Raw genomic sequence first — 25,173 nt, 5'->3', positions numbered from 1 at the left:
AATTGGGGCTCACAGCAAATTGTGCTCACTAACCTTAAACAACCGTCTCACAACCCCATCCAGAACATCCCACTTGGTCTTGCCACTGACTCCAATGCAGCCTATAAGGAAGGTGCGAGGTCTTGAATCCTAAAGGCACAGAAATAACTGTATCAGACAAGGATGTTTAATGTAATTAAAATGCTGGCTTCCCCACCACCCCTGCTTTATTTTTAAATAATGGTGCATCTTTAGTACTCTGTATGGTGAATTCTGAAAGCCATATGAAGGCCTTTTCATATACTAAACATTTTTTCCAGTGTTGGAAGTCACAACTCTAAAGGATACTCAAGTGGTCTTGATGTTAAGTAAAAAGTATTTGTTAATCAATCCATGAACAATTCAAAAAACCCTGAGAGAATTTCAGCTTAGCAAAAAGACAGAAAATAGATGTCAAGTTCATTTTTCCATGACTTCACAATCAAAGCTGTTACAGTTGCAAAGTTTATCCTATTTCCTTCTAGACGCTCCCGAGGGCATAAAAATCTAAATACATACATATATGAATTATACACGGTTATATGTATAAGTAGTAATAGAGAAAAAGTTATATATAAGAACTTCTGTGTTATGTTTGATATATCACAGCATTTTGATAATTGTGAAACTGATTTCTAATGTAGATTAAAAAAATCAGAACAAATAAAATTTTTCTATTCTTCTATAGCCACACTCACTGTGAAACGTTAATTGAAGAAAAGCTAATTTCTATCATAAGACTTGAAGTGTAACTAAAATGTAAAGAACCATTTCCACATGGCAACTTAACTCACTCTGAGCACAGTGAAGTCCAATAGAATTACCAATGCAGTTTCACTGCTAATTTGCTTATCCAGAGCTGTAATAACTAATGCATAACTCGTATTTAATGGAAAGATTTGCTGAGTCCATTTTATTTCCAATTATTTAAATTTTTGTGTCTTCCCCCCCCCCCCCCGAAAGACACAAACTTATTTTTTAAATACACTTTTACAGGTACTCAAAAGTGTGATATGGCAAGGTCATTGCTTGGCAAAGATCCCGCAGTACATTCATGCATGTACATGAGATAGGCTGCAATTTTACAAGATTTGAAATTTATTTGGGTATTTAGGATTCTTCCAATTACTTGTGAAATGGAAAACACCTGAAAAATGTCATTCAAAACAGGATACTTGTACCAGAGAGGACAACTTGAACTAGAATGATAAGGTATAGATCTCCCAGTTTGGATTTGCTCAGTTCTTCCAGTTTGGATTTGCCCAGTTCTTCCAGAAGATTGGTGCTTCCAGCACTTCAGTGCACTTTCTATCCACAAACTGGATAATTTTCATTATTAGTTAAAATTGTATTAAGTTTAGCACTACAGCCCAGGAGTTTTGCTTTTTGCTCTCAGGTTGCCCAGAGGAGCTGTGGCTGCTCCATCCCTGGAAGTGTTCAAGGCCAGGTTGGATGGAGCTTTGAGCGACCTGGTCTAGTGGAAGGTGTCCTGCCCCTGGTAGGAAGGTTGGAGCTGGATGATCTTTTACAAGCTTTGTGCAACCTCTAAGATACCAGTCTTAAACAGATGCTATCCCAAGGTGCAGACTGGTCTCCTGACCTCCTTGAAACCAAAAGAGTGGCCTTATTTACAGAGATACTACTGAAAGGCTCAAATTGTGACATTACCACCTTTGCAAATTTGAATTCCCTGGCATGTTCCAAAGTCACTTGTATTTCAAAGCTGGTGATGAAACATAGCTCACCTCCTTCCATTTCATTTCGTCCTGAAAGTTGATGACTATTTTGACATGCCTGCCTCCTTCTTTTCGGGCAGAGCCATCTCCAGTGTCATCTAACAGCATGTCTGTGAACAGGAAACATCAACAGCTTCACAGCTGGATCTTAATAACAATGAAGACTACTCTGGTTTATTGTAGTCAAACACAACATGTATGGGCTTCACATGCCCCGAGGTAAAACAGCAGAACCGGGCTGACTGACTGATTTCCCTAACCAAATAATGCTCTTAAAAAGCAAAGGTCATTGAAAATTATTAGTCAGTTACTCTATATTTTCCTTCCTATGATACATCCCCCTGGCAAATGTGCACCATTAAATGGCTTTAAACATGACTTCTCACAGCTGAGGTCATAGTTGGACACCTCCCACCTAGGGTGTAGCAGACCTATGATGATATTTAAAAGAAGGCTTCGTGCCAGCTCGTGACATATTTCCACACCTTGACTGCTAATAATTCTCATGCTTTCATTTTTCCATGGCTAATCAACCCAAGTCTTCCAAATACAGGATAAAACCTGCCCATCACCTTTCTCATTAAACTCACCGAGACTGGTTGACTCTGTGAGGTTCAAACTGTGTTGAGAGAGACCCACTGAATGTCTCGGAGAGGAGGAGATAGAAACCTGAGACTGGGCCCTGCTGCAGCTGCCATGGTTTTCAGATTTCAGCCGATCATTTTCTGCTTTTAATTTTTCAATCTCACTCTAGAAAAGACAAGTCAGATGTTAGAAGGCACAGTGAAAACATGCTTAAAAGATAGCAACATAAGTAACTTAGGAATAAATTGTAGTTTATCAGAAATGCAGTTTTCACAATGTTTTAATTGATTTTAATAAATTAAGGATTTTAATTATTACAATGTCCCTTCCATAAAACTTTTCAAAGTATCCTAGAATACATTAATACGTGGGAATTCACTTAACACTGAAATGCAACTACATTAAGGTAGAGAGCATGGAAACACTTATTTAAGAGTTTGTTGACAGTCAACAAAATGATCTCCCCATTTTGGGGTTGGAACAGTTACAGCTGCAGTCACGGGGAGCAAAATTCAGATGTTCAAGCTGATTTTTAATGAAGGTACAAGGATTAACACTGGCACAAACCTAAATACAACTTTCAGCAGGCATTCAAAAACTTCAAATTTACCTTCTTTACTGTGTAGCAGGTTGGCCAAACTTTACCACACCAACACAGGCTGCAATATTTGGGGTGGCTCTTTCTTACCTGCATTCTGTTCATGGCCTCCCGAAGCTGGTCTAGCTGATGAGCAGAGCTTAGGGCTTCCAGGCGAATATCAGTCAACTTCATCTCCTTGTCTCTCAGCTCATTCCTCAACTGCATCACTGTTTCAGCTTCACTGTCAGTGCACTCAGAAATACTGGAGGAGGTGGAAAAACAGACACTGAATGAGACCATTAGTTACTTTTCTGATGGTGCTTCTCCAGTGATACCATAAATCAGATATTAAACAGGTCATGGAAATATTAGAGACTAATGAAATAAATATGTCTGAGGGTTAATTTTCTTTAATCAGCATCTGAAACAGAAATCTGGAAATCACCTGCTATTGGATAGTCTTCATTTTTTTCATGGTAGTTGCCATAAAGAAAAACTTCTAAAGCCAAAATCTAAATAAATTAAGGGGGTGCAGGCAGTTAACAGCAGTTGGTTGGAGATTGATGAGTTCACAGACAGATTTAAAGCTCACCAGGTGTGCACAGCTGGGTTTCCCTGAACTGTTCTGGAGGACTTTGGAACTCTATACCTATTCAAGCACGATAAATTCCCACTTGCTTTAAAGAACTCATGCTTAAAAAATTTTTAGTGGCATTTTTCTTCCCTCCTCCCACAAAAAAGAAAAAAAAAAAAGCTTCTGAGTGAGTAACATTTCAGCACATTCATAACTGTATCTATATAAAGATCAACTACACAGCTGCACGCTTTGAGGGAGATTTCACTTAACATGTCTCTCCCTAAATCAGGTTAATGAGAGACATTTTCCCCACCAAAAAGCCGATAAGCCAAAATACACAAGTCTTACTTGTGCTCTGGCCTTCCCTCAGTTCTTACTCTTTATTTACTCAGTATTTACTCTTTGTCTCATGTTTGTCCTTTTGTCTCTCGTGTCAAGGTGAGATGCATGCACACAGCATTTTGACTGATGACAGATGGGATCATCATTTGACAATCTTCTGGCCTAAGAGTTCTAAAGCACAACTTGCTGTAGTCAGCAGAAATGCACTGAGTTAGGCTCAAGAGACTGAAGAAGCTTTAAAACAAAAATCATAGGGGATTATCTTCTGCTACCAACACTTCATCACTGTTATACAGCTGGAAACCATTGCTATTGTTTTCACCTCTTCATGTGAAAACAAGTGAAGGGGAATTAGTCCAATGCATTTGTTCTGAAATCAGCCTGGAAGCTTTGGATGACCTATGCAAGGTCAGAAGCTGTCTGGTAATTAGATATTTCACAATACTGCCCGTTACAAGTTTCTGTATTTATTTATCCTGCTTAAGTGACAAAATTGCTGACAGAATTAACATAAAACCTGTTTTACTAAGTTTTCCAAGCACATTCCAAAATGTGAGTTTAGACTCAGAACAGTGTGGTAAGGGAGTTGTTTTACTTTATTTCACAGGTGGCCAAGGAAAGGACCAGGCACAGGTGGCTGGGGAACTACAGAAGAAAAGAGGAGTGATCACCTCCATTCACCAAGCACAAGCTGTTACATGAGTTCCCCTGTATCACTAAACCATGCTGTTTGATTTCCTTACCTTTATCTGAATTTGTCAACTTAATTGGGAACTCATCATGGCAGAATAGTACAATACGTGCTGTCATTAGGCAACAGAGAAACAAAATCCCAATTGGACCTGGTTTGTTTAATTAACAGCAAGACATCCAATTAATTTTGCACATCAAGGTCACCCTGGTTATAAATGCTCTTCATACTCAGTATGTTCTGCTGAGAGAGAACCCCAATGAAATATTAAATTACACTCCACTAATGACACAATGATTTTTGGCTTCCTGGACACTAACGCAAAGATACTGGGCTGGGACTCAGCTTACGTATCTTTAATTCCCTTAATACACAAATTCAACATTTGTCCTCTGCCTGTAATCTCCTTTGACTACAGAACATTCAAAATAGGCATTAGTTAGAAGTGATCTTTGCTCATTCTTCTGCCAGTATGACAGGATTAAGGACTTTATCCAGAATACAGCCAGTCTCACATCTCCCCCAGGAGATAATGTAAGGGATACTTGGGAGAGAGACAGATCAGTGGTAACAGACCAGCCCTGATCCACAGGACAACCCTGTCTGGCCCAAGCATGTCTTGTGGTGAGGCCTCATGGTGAACAGCTGGTTTGAGCAGTGCATGCAGCTGAACAGCTGTCGGACTCTTGCAGGGCTCATATAGATGTGAAGAATCTTACACAGAGGAACCAAAGAGGACAGGATGGTGTAGGGTATCTTTTGCCTCTGCTTCTTTCTATACAGAGGCCTAGAGATGTGCTGTCAAGCTAGCATGGAAAAAAATACTGGATCTCTCCAAAAGGATGTCTCCTTTCCTCTACCAATGCAGCAAGATGCCTTCCACTCAATTTTCTGTTTAAAAATTAAAAAAATCACTTACAGAGAATTGGAATGGGAAGCTCTCAGCAATGGTGTTGAAACAGTGGTGGTGTGGTGTGGTAGCTTTGGTGAGGAAGGCAATGAGGAATCAGTCATCTCCTCAATATCTGAATGAGAAGATGCTGACTTGGGAGATTTCTTTTTCCCAAAAGCTTGCTTGAAGGAGCTGCGTAGCTGAAAAAACAAGACCACAACAGTAGGTACATCATTAAGAGTGAAACCAGGCAAAAAAAGCCACAGAGTAAAAACTCTAACATGCAAATACTCCAAATGCTACAGCCATACTCACATGTATACTCAGACAGGTGAAAAATAAAAAAAAGCTTTTTTCCCTTTAACTATTTTATGAGATTAATAAGGTCAATAGAGTGGATATGAATACTTCCTACTTTTTAAAAACTATTTGACAGCAAATTCTGTTCAGTGCAACAAGCTTTAAAGCAGTGTTGTAACGACTTGCAGCTGTGCTGGCACATGGCTCAGCCAAGGTTAATGATGCTGAAATGGTTAGTGATGCAAATGGATGGGTTAGCTTTGTATCTCGTAGTTTAAAGTAGGTCTTCCTTACCTCGTTGACCTGCCGGAAGAAGTGCAAGCAAAAGGAAGTGGGGGAAGGAAAAAAGACATGTTTTAACAGATAAAGCCAGTGATAAGGGAAGTTTTGGATTTCTAAGACAAACACAACCACTGATCAACAAAGACTAATAGTTACATTAAAACCAGAGCCCTGTGTTTTCCAAAAACAGGTGTTTCAAACCACATACAGACATTTTTTGCATTACTTGAGGAAGACATCAGACCCAAACTCTCTTAACTATTTAAATTACATTTTCTCCTTAGCTCAGACAAGAATGCTTTGGCTAACAGCCAAGTTAATAATGTACTTTTGCTTGCAGGAACAGGTATTTCACTATGTGAAAAGACTGCATCTTCTCTACATATCTGCAACTAAACCAACCTTTTGTAACATGACTGCCATTTTCCAAACAAGAAAAAGAATGATTAGTCATGTAATCAAATTGATGTTATCCCAAAGTTACAATCTAACAGTTCAAGAAGCATTTGGACAATGCCTTAGATATATGGTTTAACTTTTAGGTAGCCCTAAAAGTTAAATCCTTGTGGAATCAGGGTTTGGACTTGATGAGTCTCATGGGTTCCTTCCCACTCAGGATATTCTACGAACACCTTTAAAGGCTATCGCAAATTACACATTGTACACAGGCTAGCTTAATATGAGCTGAAAGCTCTTTTTAAACCAGACAAAGAGAAATGTTGAAAATCTGGTGTTTCAGCTCTGAAAGGACAGGTGCATTGCTTCCACATATAACACAAAGATCCTGACTGAGAACTTCCTCAGTACTTGTGCAATAAAGAATGTGCGAATCAGATTCAACTTACATATATTTCTCAGTAAATTACTGTTTTAATTTTCAATCTTCATTTCACAACAGTGATGTACTAATTTTTAATAGCAACATAAAAATACTGCCCTGTTCCTTCTACTTCATGAAAACTTTATTTATTTATCTTTATAATAAGGAGACATTTCCTTAACCTTCTTTAAAAACAGTTATCTGATGAATGAGAAATGTAGGCTGATGTAGGACCACATCCTAGGTTACAATAACAAAAAATAGAACCTAAAGCAAAAATTGAAGCAATGTTTATATTAACAAAGACTTAATGACTACAAAAGGTTTGTGTCACAAACTAGAGTTTCTAGAAATTCAAAAGTTACAGCAATTTACTTTATTTAGTCTCTAACTAACGCACAACCCAGCACAAGAAGGATTTGGAGAAGCTGTTGTTTCCATTCAACCAAGTATTTAAGCGGCAGAGTGGAAATGCTTCTGTTGTGAAGGAGCTGGCAGTACTACGAAATACCAAAATGAAAGCACTGAGATAAGAGAAATAAAAACAAGAACCTGCTCAAGAAGCTGTTTCTTACAGTTCGGGATTTTCATCAACATGTCTGAGAGGGTACTGTGCAAATACAAATGAAGCTTTTACCAGCTCTGACCACATTTTGTATCTATACAGATTTATCTGTACACCCAAGAGATCCAGAGAGATTTAAATTCAGTGGGAAGAAAGGGGCGGATTGTTTTATTGGCTACAATAAAGGATCTAGGGACTTCAGTCCAAACTACAATCAGACTAGGTCACTAAGGCAGTTATGGTCTAATTGAAAATGGAGTTTAAGATAATGTACCTTTCCTCCAGTACAGGGTACCTTGTACATAGTACATGATGAGCAAAGAAGGAAAAATAAGGAAAAATTGGAAATGACAGGTAAGTATTGCAAAACCTTGCAAAAGAGATGTCCATCACAATAAATTTTTAAAGATTGGCATTTTTTTTGTTGTAGAACTCCATGGTAATGCTCAAAACAGAATTCTTAAGTGTTTAGTATGTTCACTTATAAGAAAGCCAAAATGAAAAAAAAAAGAAGAACAACAAATGCAACAATGATCTTCTCTTGTGGATTTGTTTTACTTTAATGACAGATGTCACATTTTCCTTGAGGGGTTGGACACCGTGTTATTTTTAGCCAGAACTGTTCTTTGACAGCTATTTCTCATTTAAGACTGGTCTTTTGGCTGTTAAGGTAAAATTCAATCCTATGCAGAGTCAACACAACAATATACATCACTTAGGACTCAGTTAAGCCTTCAAAAGAGAGTTTACACAGGGTTTAAACAGCACACAGTCCTTGAGCTGACCTGTTGCACGAGGGAAGAAGGAGGAGTTGGGCAGGTAAGATTTCACTGTGCATGTTCTGACAATTCTATATAAACCTCACACAACCTGTTAAAACACACTCACCCAGTTCTTCCTCTTCTTTTTCTTTGAGTCACTCTCGATGTTGCTTCCCACACTGGAGTGACTGGTAGCACTGTTGATACTGGAGACACTATCTGAGGAGTGCTGCCTCCGGATCCGCAGGTCTGTGGGCTGAGCAGCTCCAGGACCTGAACATGAATGAGAGGTGTTGCCAAAATTATGTAACAAATTTGATATGTGGTATCAACTATGCAATCGTGAAGAAACATTTAGGGAAACAAATACTTTGACAACCACTTATCCTAATGGATGCACTGTGTATTTCAAATCCTTGTTTCTCATGAAGAGATTAAAATCTCAGACCCTTCAAACTCTTCCTTCAGCAATTTATCCCAGTGTAAATTACTGGTTACTGGGTAACTCTGATGCTTACATCAGCCATTACCAAGAGGGCTGAGCCCTGCAGTCACTGTACGTGGTGCTTGTGTCTCACCTTTGCAGTTGAGCTCAGGTGTGTTGATGACTCCATTGATGGCAGCCTGAGCAGCAGCATTTTGTTTTTTCAGTAGTTCAATTGTCTTCCTTAACTCGTTCAATTCTGAGTCCTTGAACAAGAAAAAAATCTATATGGTGATCCATGGGAAAATGAAGCTCCAAAGAAGCTGCATTGCAGTCTAAGTGTTGGTAGTTAATAGTGAATTTATGGAATATATATGTACAAGAAGGTGAAAATGAGGTCTGGAATATCTGGGGAAGCACACTCTCAATGGGGTGCAAAACAGCTTGGGTATTATGATACAAAAAAATGTACACACTCTGTAATGCAGAAATAATGTCTATTCAGGTATAGTGTCCAAAAACCCAATGCTGCCAGTATTTCAAGGATTTTTCTTGGTATTTCTCTTGAACGCGCACATACGTGGATGCATTGGGATATAATATATTAGAAAAATATGCAATACTGAAGACTTGTGTCCAAAGCAACAATATAGAGGAATAACCCGATCAGTTGTCACAACATCACAGTGCAGAAAACATGTATTTTTTCTAATTTTTGAATTGCGTTTTACTCCATCACCGAAACTGTGTATGTGACGTTTTTTCAAACACACAAGTGTAGAAGGAGCACGAGCAACAATGCTGGGAAGAGAAATTAAGGCTTCCCAAACGTTTTTCAAGCTTGCCTTTTGTTCTGCTGTCATCGTCAGGCTCTGCAGTCTGATTGTCATGTTCCCCAGGCTCTGCTCAAAGGCTGCCACCAGGTGAGCCTGAAATGAAACCATAAAGGAGATTTGGTTCCCTTCCCCCAAACAAGAATATTTCTGCAGGTATTTAACCAGTCCACCTTGTGCATCACACTGTTTGTGGTGTAAATGATAAGGAGAAAATAACACTGATTAGAAAAGGTCACAAGAGCAGAGCACACCTTACGGAAATTCTTGCCAACAAATTACCAGGAACCATTTAATTGTGAGAAATTAGAAGTGCTAATGCTAACAGACCAATTTCCAAATTTTAGCAAACGTACTGCTTCAAGTAGCAGTGCACTATAAATGATGCAGTTTTAGACTGTAAACCATGCCCTACTCAGCAGCAGCTGCCACCAAGCACTTTAGGAAACACAGATGTAGCAGCAATGCTGTGACCTGTCTCATCAGCAGGACATTCCGTGGAGGTGGCTCCTCAGTCAGCTGCTACTTCCACTTCTTTGATACCATGATTTCAATAGCCAGGACAGTTATCTCAGACAAACTTTAGTTTCAGTTTGAAATTGTCATGTATTCTATAAAACGTGCAATCCTACATCCAGAGCACATCCAGAACAAAAACACCTCCTGGGTTCCTAGAAGTTAAGGTCCTTTGAAGAGCTATATCTCAAAATAATCCAGCTCATATATTTTTCTCAGTTGTTAAAAGCTGCTTAGATCTTATGATAAATGGAAAAAAATATTTTGCCACTTTGTTGAAACACAAAGACATATTAAATTATTTTTTTAAACATCTCACAGATTAAGTTAAGACTTTTAAAGGTCCCTTCAGGGACTACACCTTGTCACCTGGAAGTATTCCTGATACCAAAAAGGCATGGAAGGATGTCACTGGTTATCTAAGTATGTCCCTTAGCACTGACATGTAAAGGCAAAGCGGACAGAAGAAAAAGAGACAAATCCATCCATATTTCTAAATATCTCCTGCTGTCCATTTTTGAAATCAAACTTTGACTTTTTATGTGAGCCATTATTAGCATGGATAAGGTTACTTAATGACAGTTTTCAGGTATCCTCACACAATTAAAGTAACTCTTGCCACAAAGCTTTTCACGTAACCTTTAATTCTAAAGTCTTTTCCCAAGGATTATAAAAAAAAAAGGACAAAACACCACTCTCAAGTTTTAGGAGGATTCCCTATAAGAATAAAATAAAATATAAAACAGTAAATAAAACATAAAGCAAGTTTTTATATAGAGAAAGGTCAGGCAGAAACTTCCCTCCCACTAAATCATTATTTTCCTTGTGGATATTTAAGGCAAAAGGATGCTGGAAGTCACAGAGGTGAAGGTTGTCACTGTGCTACCCCAACAGGAGAACAGATACTTTATCAGCTGATAGATCTGCATCTAATTCAAAGACTTCTCCAATATTTGAGTGCACCTTGCTTGCAACCAAGCTCAACACACAGCATATAATCCAAAATTCCTGGTGCCAATTACCCCTTTTTCCTTTCCCAAGAAGCATGGAGAATCCAATGTCAATTATATAAAAAACATCAACTAGATGTCGAAAATGACTGAGAAGTAAAAGGAAGGAAAAGTAGATTGAGAAGATGGAAAAGAACTTGATAGAAGGAAACTGTATATCTAGTGGCATGACATGGCACTGTTCAATAGCTATACATGGATATGAACACATAACTGAACACAGGCATAATTCAATATCTATTTGTCTCAACAGCCATAGTAATCTATACTAACCATTGAAAACAATGTTTAATTTATCTATTAAAAGTAATTCTATTCACCCAATGACAAGTAAAACTGGGTGAAATCTTTCCAAGCGGAAAGATTTATATTTTATATTTTATCACCTAAATATATACAGAATGGCAAAACCTTTCACAGAGCTATTCCAGACTTATTCAGCAGCAGCACACAGATGACTTATCCTAAATAACTGTTCTCACATTCACAATGAAAACAAACATGAGCAGTACAATAACACGGGGCTCTCATTCCCATCAGCCCCTATGAAAATAAGCAGAGCTGAGACTGTGAGAAAATGGCAAAAAGTAATTTAAAGCCTCACACTACATATGTAGGAGAACCTAAATATTTATTTTAAAAACACAGAGTGCACAGCTTCTGTTGGGAAGGATGAACAAATCTGATATTCAGGAATCCTCAGCAATACTTTGAAAAAGCAAAAAATAAACGGGCAAGCAGGTTGCATGGATTGATAACAGGATACAAACCCTTAATGCTTTGACCTGAGCCTTAAACAATAGTTGCTCTTTCAAAACTGGATCTTGAAACTATTCCTATCTTGAAATTGTTCAGTGGACTATGGAAAAAATATCTTCCCTTTCTTGTTGGAGCAAAATGTTTTCAAATTCTTGCCCTTGATGGCTTGAGAAGCATCAAAAGCTGAAGTATCTATGTAAGGAAATTCAGGGAAAAAATTATTAAATTAAAGAGATTAATTTGAACTCCCTGACTTAAAAGCATTTTATTAAAGGAATGGTGTGTAAAGGAAATGTCCACAAAGCAGCATCTTATCTAACAGTATTTATTACTCTTAACGTTTTGGGGGACAGGCTTTGTCTTTTATATGGAAAAAGAGGTGGCTAGAGACAGAAATTTATCAGTAGGACAGTTATAGCAACATCTCTGCAGTAGACTGTTGCCAATTTATAAGCAAATAAGGGGCAGGTCCAAATGTAAGAAGTTTATATAGCATGAATAAAACACTATGAAATTTTAGTAAAGTGAACGAAGCAAAAATGGAATATTATCAAAATAATAAATGATGCTAATTTAAAAAAAAAAAAAAAAAAGAAAAAAAAGCCAACAAAACCCCACAAAACCCAAAATGACCCAAAACCAAACAAAAATGTACAGCAGCACATGTTAAAAACTATTCTTCATGAAGAGAGTGGTAGTAACCACATACAAATTCCTGGGCAAATTAACAGCAGCTGGGCCAGGCAGTGAGTAGCCTGTGCTACTCACTACTCTTGGAGACAGGCCTGTGTTGAGTATCAGCCTATTGACCCCAAACACTGCGTGAAGGGGAATGCAATATAGCCAAGGCAGAATCACATAAGCTGCTCAGCTGACAAGTTCTTTGTTTGAAGGACACAAGCTGTGCTATTTAACAATATGGTTAAAAATATATGCAAGAGAATCTGGTCCTGCTTTCTCACATGTAAAAGAAGCTTCTGCATGAAAACCAACTGATGTATTCATCCCCTTTGTATTTGAAAGGCAAATATAAGATTTAATTTTTGGAAGACTTTTAAATTGTTTTCTTTTCCTCTTGGGACAGTGACTAAGTGATTTCATGCAGTCAAAGCCCTTTTATTTGGCTTCTCTATTAACTGTGTTCTTGGTTTGCCAGTTCCATTTTCAAGCTGGAGGAAGCACTGTGATGCCTGCAGTGAACAGCACAGTAGATTTCCCCTTGAGCTCTTCCTGTGATAGGTGCTACTGCTCAAGTGAAACCTGTCCTTTACTGCCCCAAGTTTTGTATTCCACCTATTCAGAGAGCTGATGGACAGGAATGTCCTCTCCAGCAACATATGTTCTAATGTTTATTCATTCCCATAAACCAGATCTGATCTGCTGACTGTTCATCTGCAGCTTATTTACTCTAGAATTGCTTATTTTTCTTGCAAGCTTCTGTGTTCCAGATTTCTGCTACCTGTGACTACAGCACGGATCACACAAATAAACCTGCTCAGGGTCATACAGTATTGCCTCAACACATCCTGGCTTCCAAACATTTTTTTCCAAGTGTCTTAAATTACTTATCCCTCAAATTCCTCGAAGGAACAAGCAGAAATACTGTCTACACTGGTTAAAAGTCAGCTATGTCCACTCCTTAGGCTTAACTTTTTAACCCAAAGCCCTTTGTGCCACTATTACCTCTCACGCCATTAACCCACACCTTTATGCAACAGAAAAATATAATGCATTTCAATCCAAGTTTCTATCAATTTTTACTCCTACCAATTATAATCTTTATCTGTAACTCATTCCATCCAAATGTCAAAGCAAGACACTATTTATAAAAAAAGACCCTGTCTTCAATGATTTTCTCAGGATCTAAAGATGGCTTACATATATATAAAAAGCCAAATTAATATTATAATTCAGTATTTAAAGAAAGGCATAGGATAAGTTAGTAGGACAAAGGATGTTATTTTTGGTATATATTTTTGCATATATAACACATATATGCAGTTATTTTTTTAAACACATCGTTAATGTGAACTGAATGTTATACACATGAAAACTTTTTGTTGCTTAAAAAGATTGGATGGCAATTTGTGCACTAAATGCATTTTCCATTTATGTTTGTTCTCAGAGTTGTACTCACATTGGCCGTCAACTGAGTTGTCAGAGCTGATACTTTTTCTTGGGAAGCATCCAATTCTCTTCGAAGTTTCCGAATCTGTATGTTTTAAGAGAGCACTTTACTGCATTGTAATAAGGACAAATACAACAGCAAGACACACAGTGCAGAGTGCCTTAGCAGAACATTTATGCTTGTCAAAAAGGATGTGCTCTTACCTCTGACTGGCATTTCTCTTCAGGCTGTAAAATAAAAGAAAGGAAATACGTGAGGATATTACAACATAACCAGCCTGACAAATTTATGCAAATTTTCAATTTTTTTTTTTTGCATTTCAATAACTCTAATGTGTGTTATTATTAATGTATTTTGAATTCCCACATCCATATTCAATCTAAGATAATCTCTTAATTTATTTACTCTCAAAGAAAAAGAAAACAGGTTGCTGGTGTAGTACTTCCTCCTGGAGGAAGGAATCTGGGCTCCACCTTCCAGCCTGCTGACCAGAGCACCTCTGAGCCTGAATCCTGGAATGCTGAAGTCCTGTCTCTGTGCATAAGGATGGCATGAGGCTCTGAAGAACCATGACTGCCACAGAACATGGCTGATCCCAGGGAATTCCCTCTGTCCCATGCTCAGCTCTGCATGGGAAAGAGATCACATTTTGGCATTCCAAAACGACATGGGAAAAAAAAATTCCTTCCACTTGGGTACTGCTTAGGCACTGTGGGGATGGAAAAGTGAGGACACACTACTAGTTCTGAGAGGATGCCAAGTGGATGTACTGACTATCTGTTGTGGTCTTCATGATAAAATTGTGGCTACTATGGCTCATTTCTAACCAAAGTTATCAGCTAAAGAGAACTATACAGTATAAAGTTCCACACTCCACTGTCCTTATGCAAACATGGCCACTATCAGCCACCAGGAAAATTACACCCATCCAACCACACTATTAGTGGCCACTCATGCCTGGGCAGCGAGCACAGAAACCAGAAGCTCTGAGTACTCTCTTTGTGGCTCCCATGGTTATGAACAGCAGCCCAGAGAAAAAGGTCTCTTTTCCAGCCTTCCAATCCCTTATTTGTTTTGGCTTTTTATGGACCTCACTTGAGGCAAGGCCAATAACGAAAAGTAGTATTTTAAATTTATTATTGAGGTCTTAAGGCCATGTTACACATATGGTTTGTTATCAGTGAAACATATATGTAAAATAATGCTAAATAACACTATGCTGGCTTGACAGACTTCATAGACTATTACAGATGATCTTCCAAGAGAACAGTCTTCCATATACTCCTGTATTACATATGCCCAAATTCAGCTGTGGTTGCATGGTAAGTGCAAAGATGCATCATACTTGCATAAGAATTTGAATGTGAAGATCCTGTTCAATTACCACATATTTCAGAAGGAATTATTATCCGCTGATTTTTAAAAGGCTTGTGCCTTAACAAAACACCAAAACAGTGATCCCAGCCTGCCAGGATTACAGAGAAACCATTAATTGGCTACTTGGATATTAACAGCAGTGAAGCCACTGGGAAATAACCACTGGTACCAAATATTTCTGTACAGTCTTGTGTGGGCTGGAACCTTCCAAGCCCCTGGGTCACTGTAGTGAAACCCCAACTAGGCAGGTAAGAGCCAGACAGAGTCTGGATGCTGCAGCCTCACCTTCCTGCTACAGCACAGGTAAAGCCTTAAATTACAAGGTCTTTTGTAGTGGATGTTTAAATGGAAAATCCTTCATGGGACTATTAGAAGAAAATAAGCAAAGGCAACATGCATTTAAAAAAAACCCTGTATTTTCAAACTTCAGTAAGCCTTATTTTAGGATCAGATAACCTAAATGAATGCATACTTGTGGAGAAAATATTACTGGCATAATGAACAAAATGACCTCTTTACATTTATTAATATCTGTGCATTAAAAAGTATCCTCAAAACTTCTTTAGTAGCAGATCACTGATATAAGGATGGAATTACTTCATTCAGCAAAATTTGGGATACTTTAGGTAATGAAGATCAAATCTCCTCAAATCTACTGAGGTCCTTCGTAGCAAAACCTACTTAGCACAGTGTAAAATACTGACTCAAAAAATCAATGGCTTCTTTGAGGTCATTAAAGTCTGTGTTTAATGAGGATACTGCTAAATATCCACAGGCATCTTTATGAACTTCTTTCCTAGCCAGTATTCAGAAGGAAGTGCTTTTTTTCCTCCTCCTTAAATGGCAAAATTAGCACAATAAGACCAGTCAATTCAATAATTTTGATTAATAAATAAACTGTTCATTTCATTATACTCACTGTCGAATAAATAGATGAAGTACTGGAGACCAAAGAGAGAGAAGAACCATGCACTAAAGGGAAGAAAATAAACACAATGAATATAAATGCACTAATCACAGAGTGGAATCATCATAAATCATCCACTGTCAAGCACCAACCTACTGAAGAAATACTTCCACAAATTTCATCATCCATCATAAACTTAATACATGAAGAATACATGGCCAGGTGATACAATCCATAAATTTGGTAAAGCTGTTTTAAAATTTTAATAATACTTGGGTTTTTTGGGGAAAATGAGGTGTGGTCGAGAAAGTAAAAAAAAAGTTTTGATGAAGATTTGTTCAGAAATAAATATTTCTCTGGACAGTTTATCTTAAGATTCTTGCAAAAGGGCTTACTCAAGATTAAAAAAAAAACAAATCAAGAAATCAAGTGAAATGCAGAAGAGATTCTTCTCTTTTCCCTCTAGGGTTTTCTGGTCTTTCTTTAAAGCAATGACATTTCTTTGACAAGGCAAAGTTTTTGCTCTCATAGAAAAATTAACAGAGTGAAAACATGGATATAAAGCTTTTCCTGAAAAAGAATTAGTTTCAAGCAATTTTTCCATTTAAATATACATTTGGTAAAAGATATACAGTGATGGACTTCAGATCTACAGAGGTCCCTTCCAACCCCAATTATTCTGTGACTCTCAAGGATGTTACCATCATCCTGACGTTAGGATTTACATATAACATCATTTAATTTTTGATTACACTATTAAAAACAACCTACCTGAAGCTACTGAAACATGCAAAATTACCTTTCCTTTACTTTTATTTTTAGAAACAAAAAAAAATTAAACTGAAATTCTTATTCAAAATTCAGGATAACTTCATACAAATCACACACAATTGTGTAAAATCACTTTTTCTTTCATCTAAATCCTCCAGCCAAAAAAAAAAAAGAGTTTAGAAAAGCTGCCATTTTAGTCTAATTACCTACTGCAATTCTACATTCATAATAAATGGGTTCTTCTTTCCCACTGACATTATATCCTAGGGCAATGCTGGAAAGAGAAGTAAACAAGGTCTAAGTTGGCTTCTGGAGGAATTTAGGACAATTTAAAAAGCCCACAAGAAAGTATAAAAACCCTCACATCCATTAGTTTTCTCTGGTTAATCATATTTTCAATTAAAATTATCTTTCTAGTTAGATGTTAAGGACTGTGCTACACTAAGAACACAAAAATAAACTAGTGTGAGTCAGACCCAGGGTTTGTCTAATCATGTGCTCCAGCTCTGGCTACAACCACAGCCCACATTTATAGAAAAGAATGAAAGGAGGAGGCAGATACCCGGTGATTATTCCCCAGGTATGTCTTTGCACCTTCTGGGAATCAGCAGAGATGGAAACTTCAGAGATGGAAACTACAGTCAGACCATTATTTTTGTCTAGTTGCTGTGACCTCTCTCCCATTAACTTGCTTAACTGCTTCTGAATCCACTGACACATTTGATCTGAAACAAAAAATCTCTTCTTCTGTTCAGAAATGTAATTCCTTGCAGTTCCTTTAGACCTGCTGCTGAATCACTCAGTAAGTTCCTCAAGTGTCTCCACATCCCTGTGATATGAGAAGGAATGGATATCCAACCTCTTTATAATGCAACAAATTACATATTATCATCTCCCTTCAGCCATCATTTTCCAAGCAGTTTCCAAGATTCCTGTTTTAACTTAATTCGTATCACAGTGCCCTGCACTTCAGATCTCCTTTTTGCTTTTCTTTACCTGCATTTTTCACTTAGGACTGGCTTTTTTAAGACGGAAAGCCCAAAGTGAGGCAATATTACACAAGACCACAAACGGACTCATACAGGGAATATAATATTATTTTCTGCTCTGCCTCTCTATATTCTTTCCTTGTGCATTTTTTACTAATAGATATGTATCCAAAAAAAGATCCATACCAGCTGTCCAGAGAAAAAACAGAAGTCTTCATAATGGATTGGGTCACACACATTTTTGAATTAGCATCAACTGGAATTTTTTGAGACCATGTTGGGATTTTAACAGAGCAAAGAAGACTCGAAATGAAAAGGAGGAAAGAACATACTCATACTCCTGTCTTGTGAAACACCACCGTCACATAGAATCACACATTCATTTAGGCTGGAAAAGACCTCCAAGATCATCCAGTCCAAATGGATGATCCACTAACTAGTCCAATCCACCAACTAGTCCAATCCACTAACCCAGCACTGCCAAGGCCATCACTAAACCACGTCTCCAAGTCCCACAGCTGCACGTCTCTTAAACACCTCCAGGGATGGTGACTCAAGTGCATCACTGGAATGTGTATGATTTCAGATTTCTCGTTTCAAGGACAACTAGGGAATTAATATTTTTGAGTAATTTCTTTTTAAACTATCTGCAGATGGCTACTTGAAGGCTATTTAATTAGGAGCCTGAAGGCAGTTATGCTCTTGATGAGAGCTCTGGTTTTTTGCATGCATCTGCATGCAGCCTACAAACCCTAATTGTTTTGGAGCTATTACTTTAAAGCACTATAAATGCATATGCAAGCATGTTAGAAAAGAAAGGGTCTAGCCATGATCAACTGCCCAAGGAGCAGAAAGAACAACTGGTATTGCAGTCAGTAGCACAAAAAAGAATATAAATTTATATCCCAACAACAATGAATTTAATTATTTTTAATCTCTAAGTATCAGGGTGGAGTCAGTGGCAGCTCAGTTCCTGTGAAAGACTTTCGGCTGGGGAAATGGGGAAACTGGAGAGCTGAGAGAGCACTCAAGTTTTATGCTGTGTTTTTTTCCCCCCTGAAGTTCTGGATATGTGGAGGCTGCTCCCATTGGCCCCTCCACAGTCCTGAAACCCTTTCTATCAAAAGAGTTATGTACTGCAACGCTGACTAACATTTTGACCTGCATGCTGTGTTGTGAGAGAACATGACTGTAGTTCACATACTTCACACTATAGAAGCAAAAGACAAAAAAACCTTTAAGAATAAATCCTGGCCCTGCTGAAGTTAATGAGAAACCAATGTCTTGTAATCTGATGTGCTAAGAAATAATTAAGAAGTAGGTTAGTAAGCTTTATATAAGACCTGACACTGCCTGATTGTATAAAATCAATTTGTTCATTAACCACAAATTTAATTTCTCTAATACTTTTTAATCTATTCCCTCAAGGTGAAAGTGAACTAGATCCACAGGTCTGAAAGCACAGCACATCTATGCCATATTCAGAACCACTTGTTCACTCAGCATTTGTGATTCCCTGGGAAATAAGCAGGAGCTAATAAGCCTTCTGTACAGCCAGGAAGTGACAGAAGACCTTTCACCTGAAGACAAAAATACAGAGACTACATCTGAACATTCATCCCATCTGGTAAAATATTATTATCCTTTTAGGTGCCAAAACCTGGGGAAAATCTGAAAGGGACCTCTTCAGCATGTCCACTGCAGGTTCAAGTTCCTTCCTTGTATAAAAAAGTGATATTTTTCAACTGCTTTCAAGTCAATTTTTCTTGGACTTCATTTTTATTACTTTTTTTAAATGAACGAAAAGGACTTAGTAGAACATTTCACCTAGCTCTTCTCTTTAAGTTTGGTTGGTCTTTTTTTTTAAATGGTTCATCCTCAACCATGTAATGCTTATTAAATATTTATCCAAACTAGCCCCTCTCCTGGAACAAGAATTTCTGAATTACAAGAGAGAGTTTAACCTCCAGCATGCCAAAAAGAATTTGCTGCAATCTTCAGCACACTTAAAAGACTACGGTTACGCTTTTTTGGAGGATTTCTTCAATAAAACTTGAGTAAGTTTTGCTGTAGTAACTCTTTCAGTAAATCATCCAAGCATAACACAGATGCAGTGACTTAAATTCCTTCAGATTATATTAAGGAACAATTCAGTCAGAGCACTTCTGTTCATCATTGTATGGAATTCAAGTGACTAAGCATCTGGCAATCTTTGTTCATGGTCACCCAGCTCTCTGAGAGCAAACAAAGTTTAATTCCCTCAATGACCCAGTCTTCAGACCTACAGCATTATTCTACTAATTTTCAACTTGTAATGAAGATCATCAGCCATGGACCTCTAAAATACAATTAAATGTAATGAAGTTAGATTGACTAAATTCAGTAACAAAACAATTAATGAATCTTTCCAGAGTCATATCCAATATGCATTTTCTACTTCTTTCAATGGCAAAAAACTAGTGGAAGAGCCAGTATCTCCAGGAAGGCACTTTGTGGCTCTTAAAGGCCCCTACAAGCAGCGAACTGTGTTTCCCATGCATGCCTGGCTCTTGGGGAGCAGCAACAATGGGGCACAGGTATTAACACTGCTGAGTAAGCACAGGTCTTCAGCAGCAGAGGATAAGAGCCAGCAAAGGCTTGTGTGACCTGTAAAGTACAATCAAGCTACAAATCCTTGCCAGAAAGGAGATTTAAAACTCTAAGAGTTAATATTGATACAGCTTCCTATGACCCGCTCCCAGAGCTCACTCTGAGCTTGACTTCTTAAAGTGCAGCGCTTGAGGATTTTAATGTGTGCTCACAGCTGCTCCTGCTACATCCATAAGGTCACCTGATCAGCAGCAACCAAACTAAGCATTCATTTATACGTTTTTCTTATTATATTGACATGGGTTCTTTTTATTCAGTATGATTACCTATTTCAAAAGATGATGAGGCATTAAAAAGACAAGTCTAGATGCTCTGAAGAACTACCTTGGGTCCTTTCTTTGGAAGATGTGTGGTATCAAACTAGGACATTCAGCAGAAATAAAAAGACAATCTGAGTACAGATTAAATACTGGGAAAATTACTGGGATAGAAACAGTCTGACTAACACCACTTATGTTATATTATAAGCAGAAGTGTAGAGGTGCAAGTTTAGGAGAATACCCCTATTGATGGAACACTAATGTGCTGACTCTAAGCATGAATTTTCCATTTTGAAATTGCTAAAAATGCAGCACAGGATTGTTTAAACAATTTCTTGAACAGTCATGGTCTAGGTACAACACTCATTTCCTGTGTCTGGCCAGAACAATCACTGAATGAACACCATCATTCTCTCTGGTGACCAGTGACAGGACTCGAGGGAATGGCCTGAAGCTGAGTCAGGGGAGGGTTAGGTTGGATATTAAGAAAAAGTTCTTCACCCAGAGGGTGGTTGGGCACTGGAAGAGGCTCCCCAGAGAAGTGGTCACAGCACCAAGGCTGACAGAGTTGAAGAAGCCTTTGAGCAATGTTTTCAGGCATGGGGTGGGATTCTTGGGGATGTTCTGTTGCAGGGCCAGGAGGCAGACTCAATGATCCCTGTGGGTTTCCTCCAACTCAGCATATTCTGTGATTCTATGATCAGAAAAACAATGACTAGGACTTAAGTTTTATTTAACACTGAGAGCTCCACATAGAGAAAGCTGTGCTTTGAAATGACCCCTTATGCTGAACTGAAAAGCGCCCAGTTTTCACTTGGTTTATGTAAAAATGCCATCTTCTGATAATTTCCAGCACCATCACATACTTTGCTGACCTTCTTCGAAGCCGTCACGGAAGGAGCCAGAGCGGCTCATGGTCCTGCTCTTCTCATCCAGGGACATGGAGCTGTTCCTGAAACGAGTGTCACTGTAGGGGTCGTAGGGACCATCCGCGTTGGAGAGGCTGTGTGTCCGCAGCATGGTGGGGTTTGACAGGCTCATCTGGGCTGCGGTCGTTGGGCTTGCTACAAAGAGAACAATAAACACCAATTTATTTGTGGAACCGCAAATTTTCCTGCAGCTACCAACAAACCTTTTTTCTCCCCCCCTCTACTTTAGACATGAATTTTTGATGTCATGCTCTTCAGGCTTTGTTCTTTTTCTAATTCAATTAATTCAAATAAGAGGTATGCAAATCAAGGTAGTGAATATGAAAATTCAGGTAAACAGGGTCATTTTAAACACAGGGTGATATGTCTATGCTTCCACAAACAAGCTCAGTCAACTCACTAAAACCTCATAGACATGAAATAATTAAGTCTCATGTAATTTGGAACTGTCCTTCCTCCAAAACTAGTCTATACGGAATAGGACTTCTTCAAAGCCTTTAAGTTCTTAGGAAATGACATTTTTCTATGTATTTAAATCACAAATGTAAAGAGCTTTAGTTTCCTAATAGTTGTATATTTAAGAATTTTTTTTTCCACTATGAGGTCGTAAGAATTGTAAAATATTAATTTTGCCTAAAAAGCCAATACTCTCCCAGCCAGTGTTTAGAGTACAAATTGACTATTCCAATTTCGCATTTTTTAAAAGAACTTTTGGGCTAAAATTATACCTGTTATTTACTCATAATTAATAGACCTGTGGGAAAAAAGAGAACAACAAAATCACTGTTCAGCTGGCAGGTTCCTCTTGGTGTGCTGTCATTGCTTGTTTCTATATACACTAGCAACTGATACAGACTATTGTAGAAGACAGAATAATTCGGCTTACAGGTGATCAACTTTCATATCAACATTTGCTCTTAAATTAAATGCAATGACCCCTCTTGACTCCAATATCATCAAACTCTCTTCTTAAGAACACAGAAAAACGTATTTCCTTTCTTTTTTTGTGGAGTAAATTTCTCTTTACCCAAATCTTCGTTCACGAAGCCTAGCTATAATGATGAAATTTCTCTTTGTAGCCAAGTAGTTTTTGAAGCTAATTAATATAAATAATCTCCAACCCTCTGCATAAAGAGTTAATTTTCTGGGCCAGTGACAACACTTTTTTGTTATTTTCTTTGACTTTCATGAATTTTCCTGACAGTTTGTTAGATGTTTGCAATGTCATTACACTGTGTGTATATTCAGCTGACATTTTGCTAAGTGTCAGTTTATTTAAAGCTGTTTATTGAATGTGTTTCTTTCAAGCACACTCAAAGAAAGGCTTTAAACCATCATTACTGCAACTCCAAACTACACTAGAAATAAGTGACTGTGCAAGCTGCTGCAAATATACACAACAGAAGAAGTTCATAAACACAGGCTTAACTATTTTGCATATAATTATTATATACAAAGTAGTTATTATATAGAAGTTAAAATAAACAATACATTTATTTTAAAAACACATACAAATATCAAACCAATGAGACTGGTACATACAGTAAGTAATATGCTTGGATTTTACAGCATTATTACTATACAGGTGAGCAACAATTTAGGTCTTTTAAGCACCCCAATGTGTGATATTAACAAACAGCTCCACTGAATAGCTCACAATTTATATTAAGGAATCTGATTACTCCCAGAGAAGTAGTTTTAAAGCTACTGCAAGTATGGCACCTTTGGGCATACAAGATAATAACGCCAATTAGTCACACTCATTTCAATGAAAGCACTTCCTGAGGTTGAATGTGGGACTTGGAGCTGCTGAAAGAAAATTACATTGTGTAACAGGCTGTTTTCAAGACATACAATGTATTGCTATGATTATTCAAACAGATAATTATTCACCAAGCTGAGAGAAGTTAAATCTAGTTCCAGAGGGTGATGTTATGCTGGATCCAGATGAAAATGGAGAATTGCCAGCAGTATCCTGCAGTCCTCCTGCTGAATGGGACCGCAGCCATTCTTTTGCATCTTCCTGACTACGGAGTTGGGAGGATGGAGTATACCTGCAAAACCAGACAGGTTTTTCACAATGAACTTTGATATTTATTTAATTTTTAAAAAAATACACCTAAACAACCATGAAATGTCACAAGACTTGAGGAGGTAGAAAGGGAAAGAAAAATGGAAGAATCCTCATATGAAATTTAAGGATTAAAATGATAAAAACCCAATAGAATTCTGAATTAAGGAGCTGCTCCAAGCTGTTCTAAGCTGTTTCTAATTCATTTCACCTCTGTTTGGGAAAAAACCCAACCCACACACTTCTTTCCTATGGCATTAGTAGTAAAACTAGACTGACCCAAAAGTTACAGACAGAAGTTGTGCAGTGTAGCACTGCAGAATAAAATATAGTGTGTATTATGCATGTATGATTTAAAAATAAAACCATAACTTGGAAAACCTTTCCTTAGGCTATGCCAAAATTCTATCACTATTTTAATATTTTGGTACATCCCTAAGATGAGCTGACATTTTGTGATATTATAACCAACTTCAAGCCAACAAAACCATTATCAAATTTTTTCTCAACAAGCTGTGACCCAATAATTCATATTCCAGAGATATTCATATAGAGGACTGTGGAGGTGCATCCCATTTAGTTCAAACCTAACAGCATTAAATCATCCCAAAGGAGACCATGTTTAGACTTTTCTGAAGGGAAAGAAAACAGCAGAAACATTGTCTATGCCAACATCAACGGCAAAACACCCGCTGGCTTCAGCCTAAGCAAACTTTCAAATCTGCTTGATTTATTGTGTATATGCCTGAAAAATAGGTATGTTAGGACAGGTGTTACGCGAGCTACGTGACAGGGAACAGGCATCAACGGCAAGAGCAACGGCAAGTGGAAACACTTGTCTGCTGATGGAATTCAGTGTCTGTCTCAGGCTGTGCAGTGGCTTTGCAAAAATATTTATGAGTTACTAGCTCTCCTTCCAAAAACTAAACACTTGGAGCTGATATTATCTATTTAATTAATTTGATTCCCTCCAACTAAATACCCTACAGTAAGATATCACTTATTAAGACTATTTTAAATCAATGGGAACACTACAATAATTAAAAAATTCAAACTACTTTCAAAAAATACATTCATTCTTCTGCTTAAGCCTCAACACTTCAGTGAAGTCCCTGACTATCTGCATCTCTTAAACTCTGCATATCAATCAGTTTATTAAGAAAGGGGGTTTACAGTCATTTTACTTTAACACACTAAGGATTTTTTCCCCCCAGCATTAATACCTACCTCTTCAGCACTCAAATGTTTTGGTCTTAAAAGAGATTCTTTATTTACTAGAGACATACTGGAGAATCACAGAAATATTTTAAATAAGTTGCCATTTTAAGAAAGGCTTTTAGCACCCGGCTTCATGGGACAAGGCTGTTGGTGAAGAACAATATGTATAGCACAGGATAAACA

General features: G+C 37.7%; 1 protein-coding gene across 1 annotated transcript in view; it reads right to left on the bottom strand.

Moving 5' to 3' along the window:
- Nucleotides 1-25,173, bottom strand: part of NAV2 (neuron navigator 2) — a 210,795-nt gene that overhangs the window by 14,218 nt on the left and 171,404 nt on the right. Inside the window, 13 exon segments of the mRNA XM_064657171.1 lie at nt 34-129; nt 1,764-1,864; nt 2,345-2,504; nt 3,028-3,181; nt 5,449-5,621; nt 8,277-8,422; nt 8,728-8,839; nt 9,419-9,502; nt 13,829-13,903; nt 14,023-14,046; nt 16,116-16,168; nt 21,639-21,836; nt 23,595-23,755. Of these exon segments, the coding sequence (XP_064513241.1) occupies nt 34-129; nt 1,764-1,864; nt 2,345-2,504; nt 3,028-3,181; nt 5,449-5,621; nt 8,277-8,422; nt 8,728-8,839; nt 9,419-9,502; nt 13,829-13,903; nt 14,023-14,046; nt 16,116-16,168; nt 21,639-21,836; nt 23,595-23,755 (1,537 nt within the window).

This window comes from Pseudopipra pipra, chromosome 6, assembly GCF_036250125.1.
Source record: "Pseudopipra pipra isolate bDixPip1 chromosome 6, bDixPip1.hap1, whole genome shotgun sequence".
NCBI classification, from domain to species: domain Eukaryota; kingdom Metazoa; phylum Chordata; class Aves; order Passeriformes; family Pipridae; genus Pseudopipra; species Pseudopipra pipra.
Note: the sequence above shows the minus strand (reverse complement) of the source record. Positions and strands in the feature narration are given on the sequence as shown.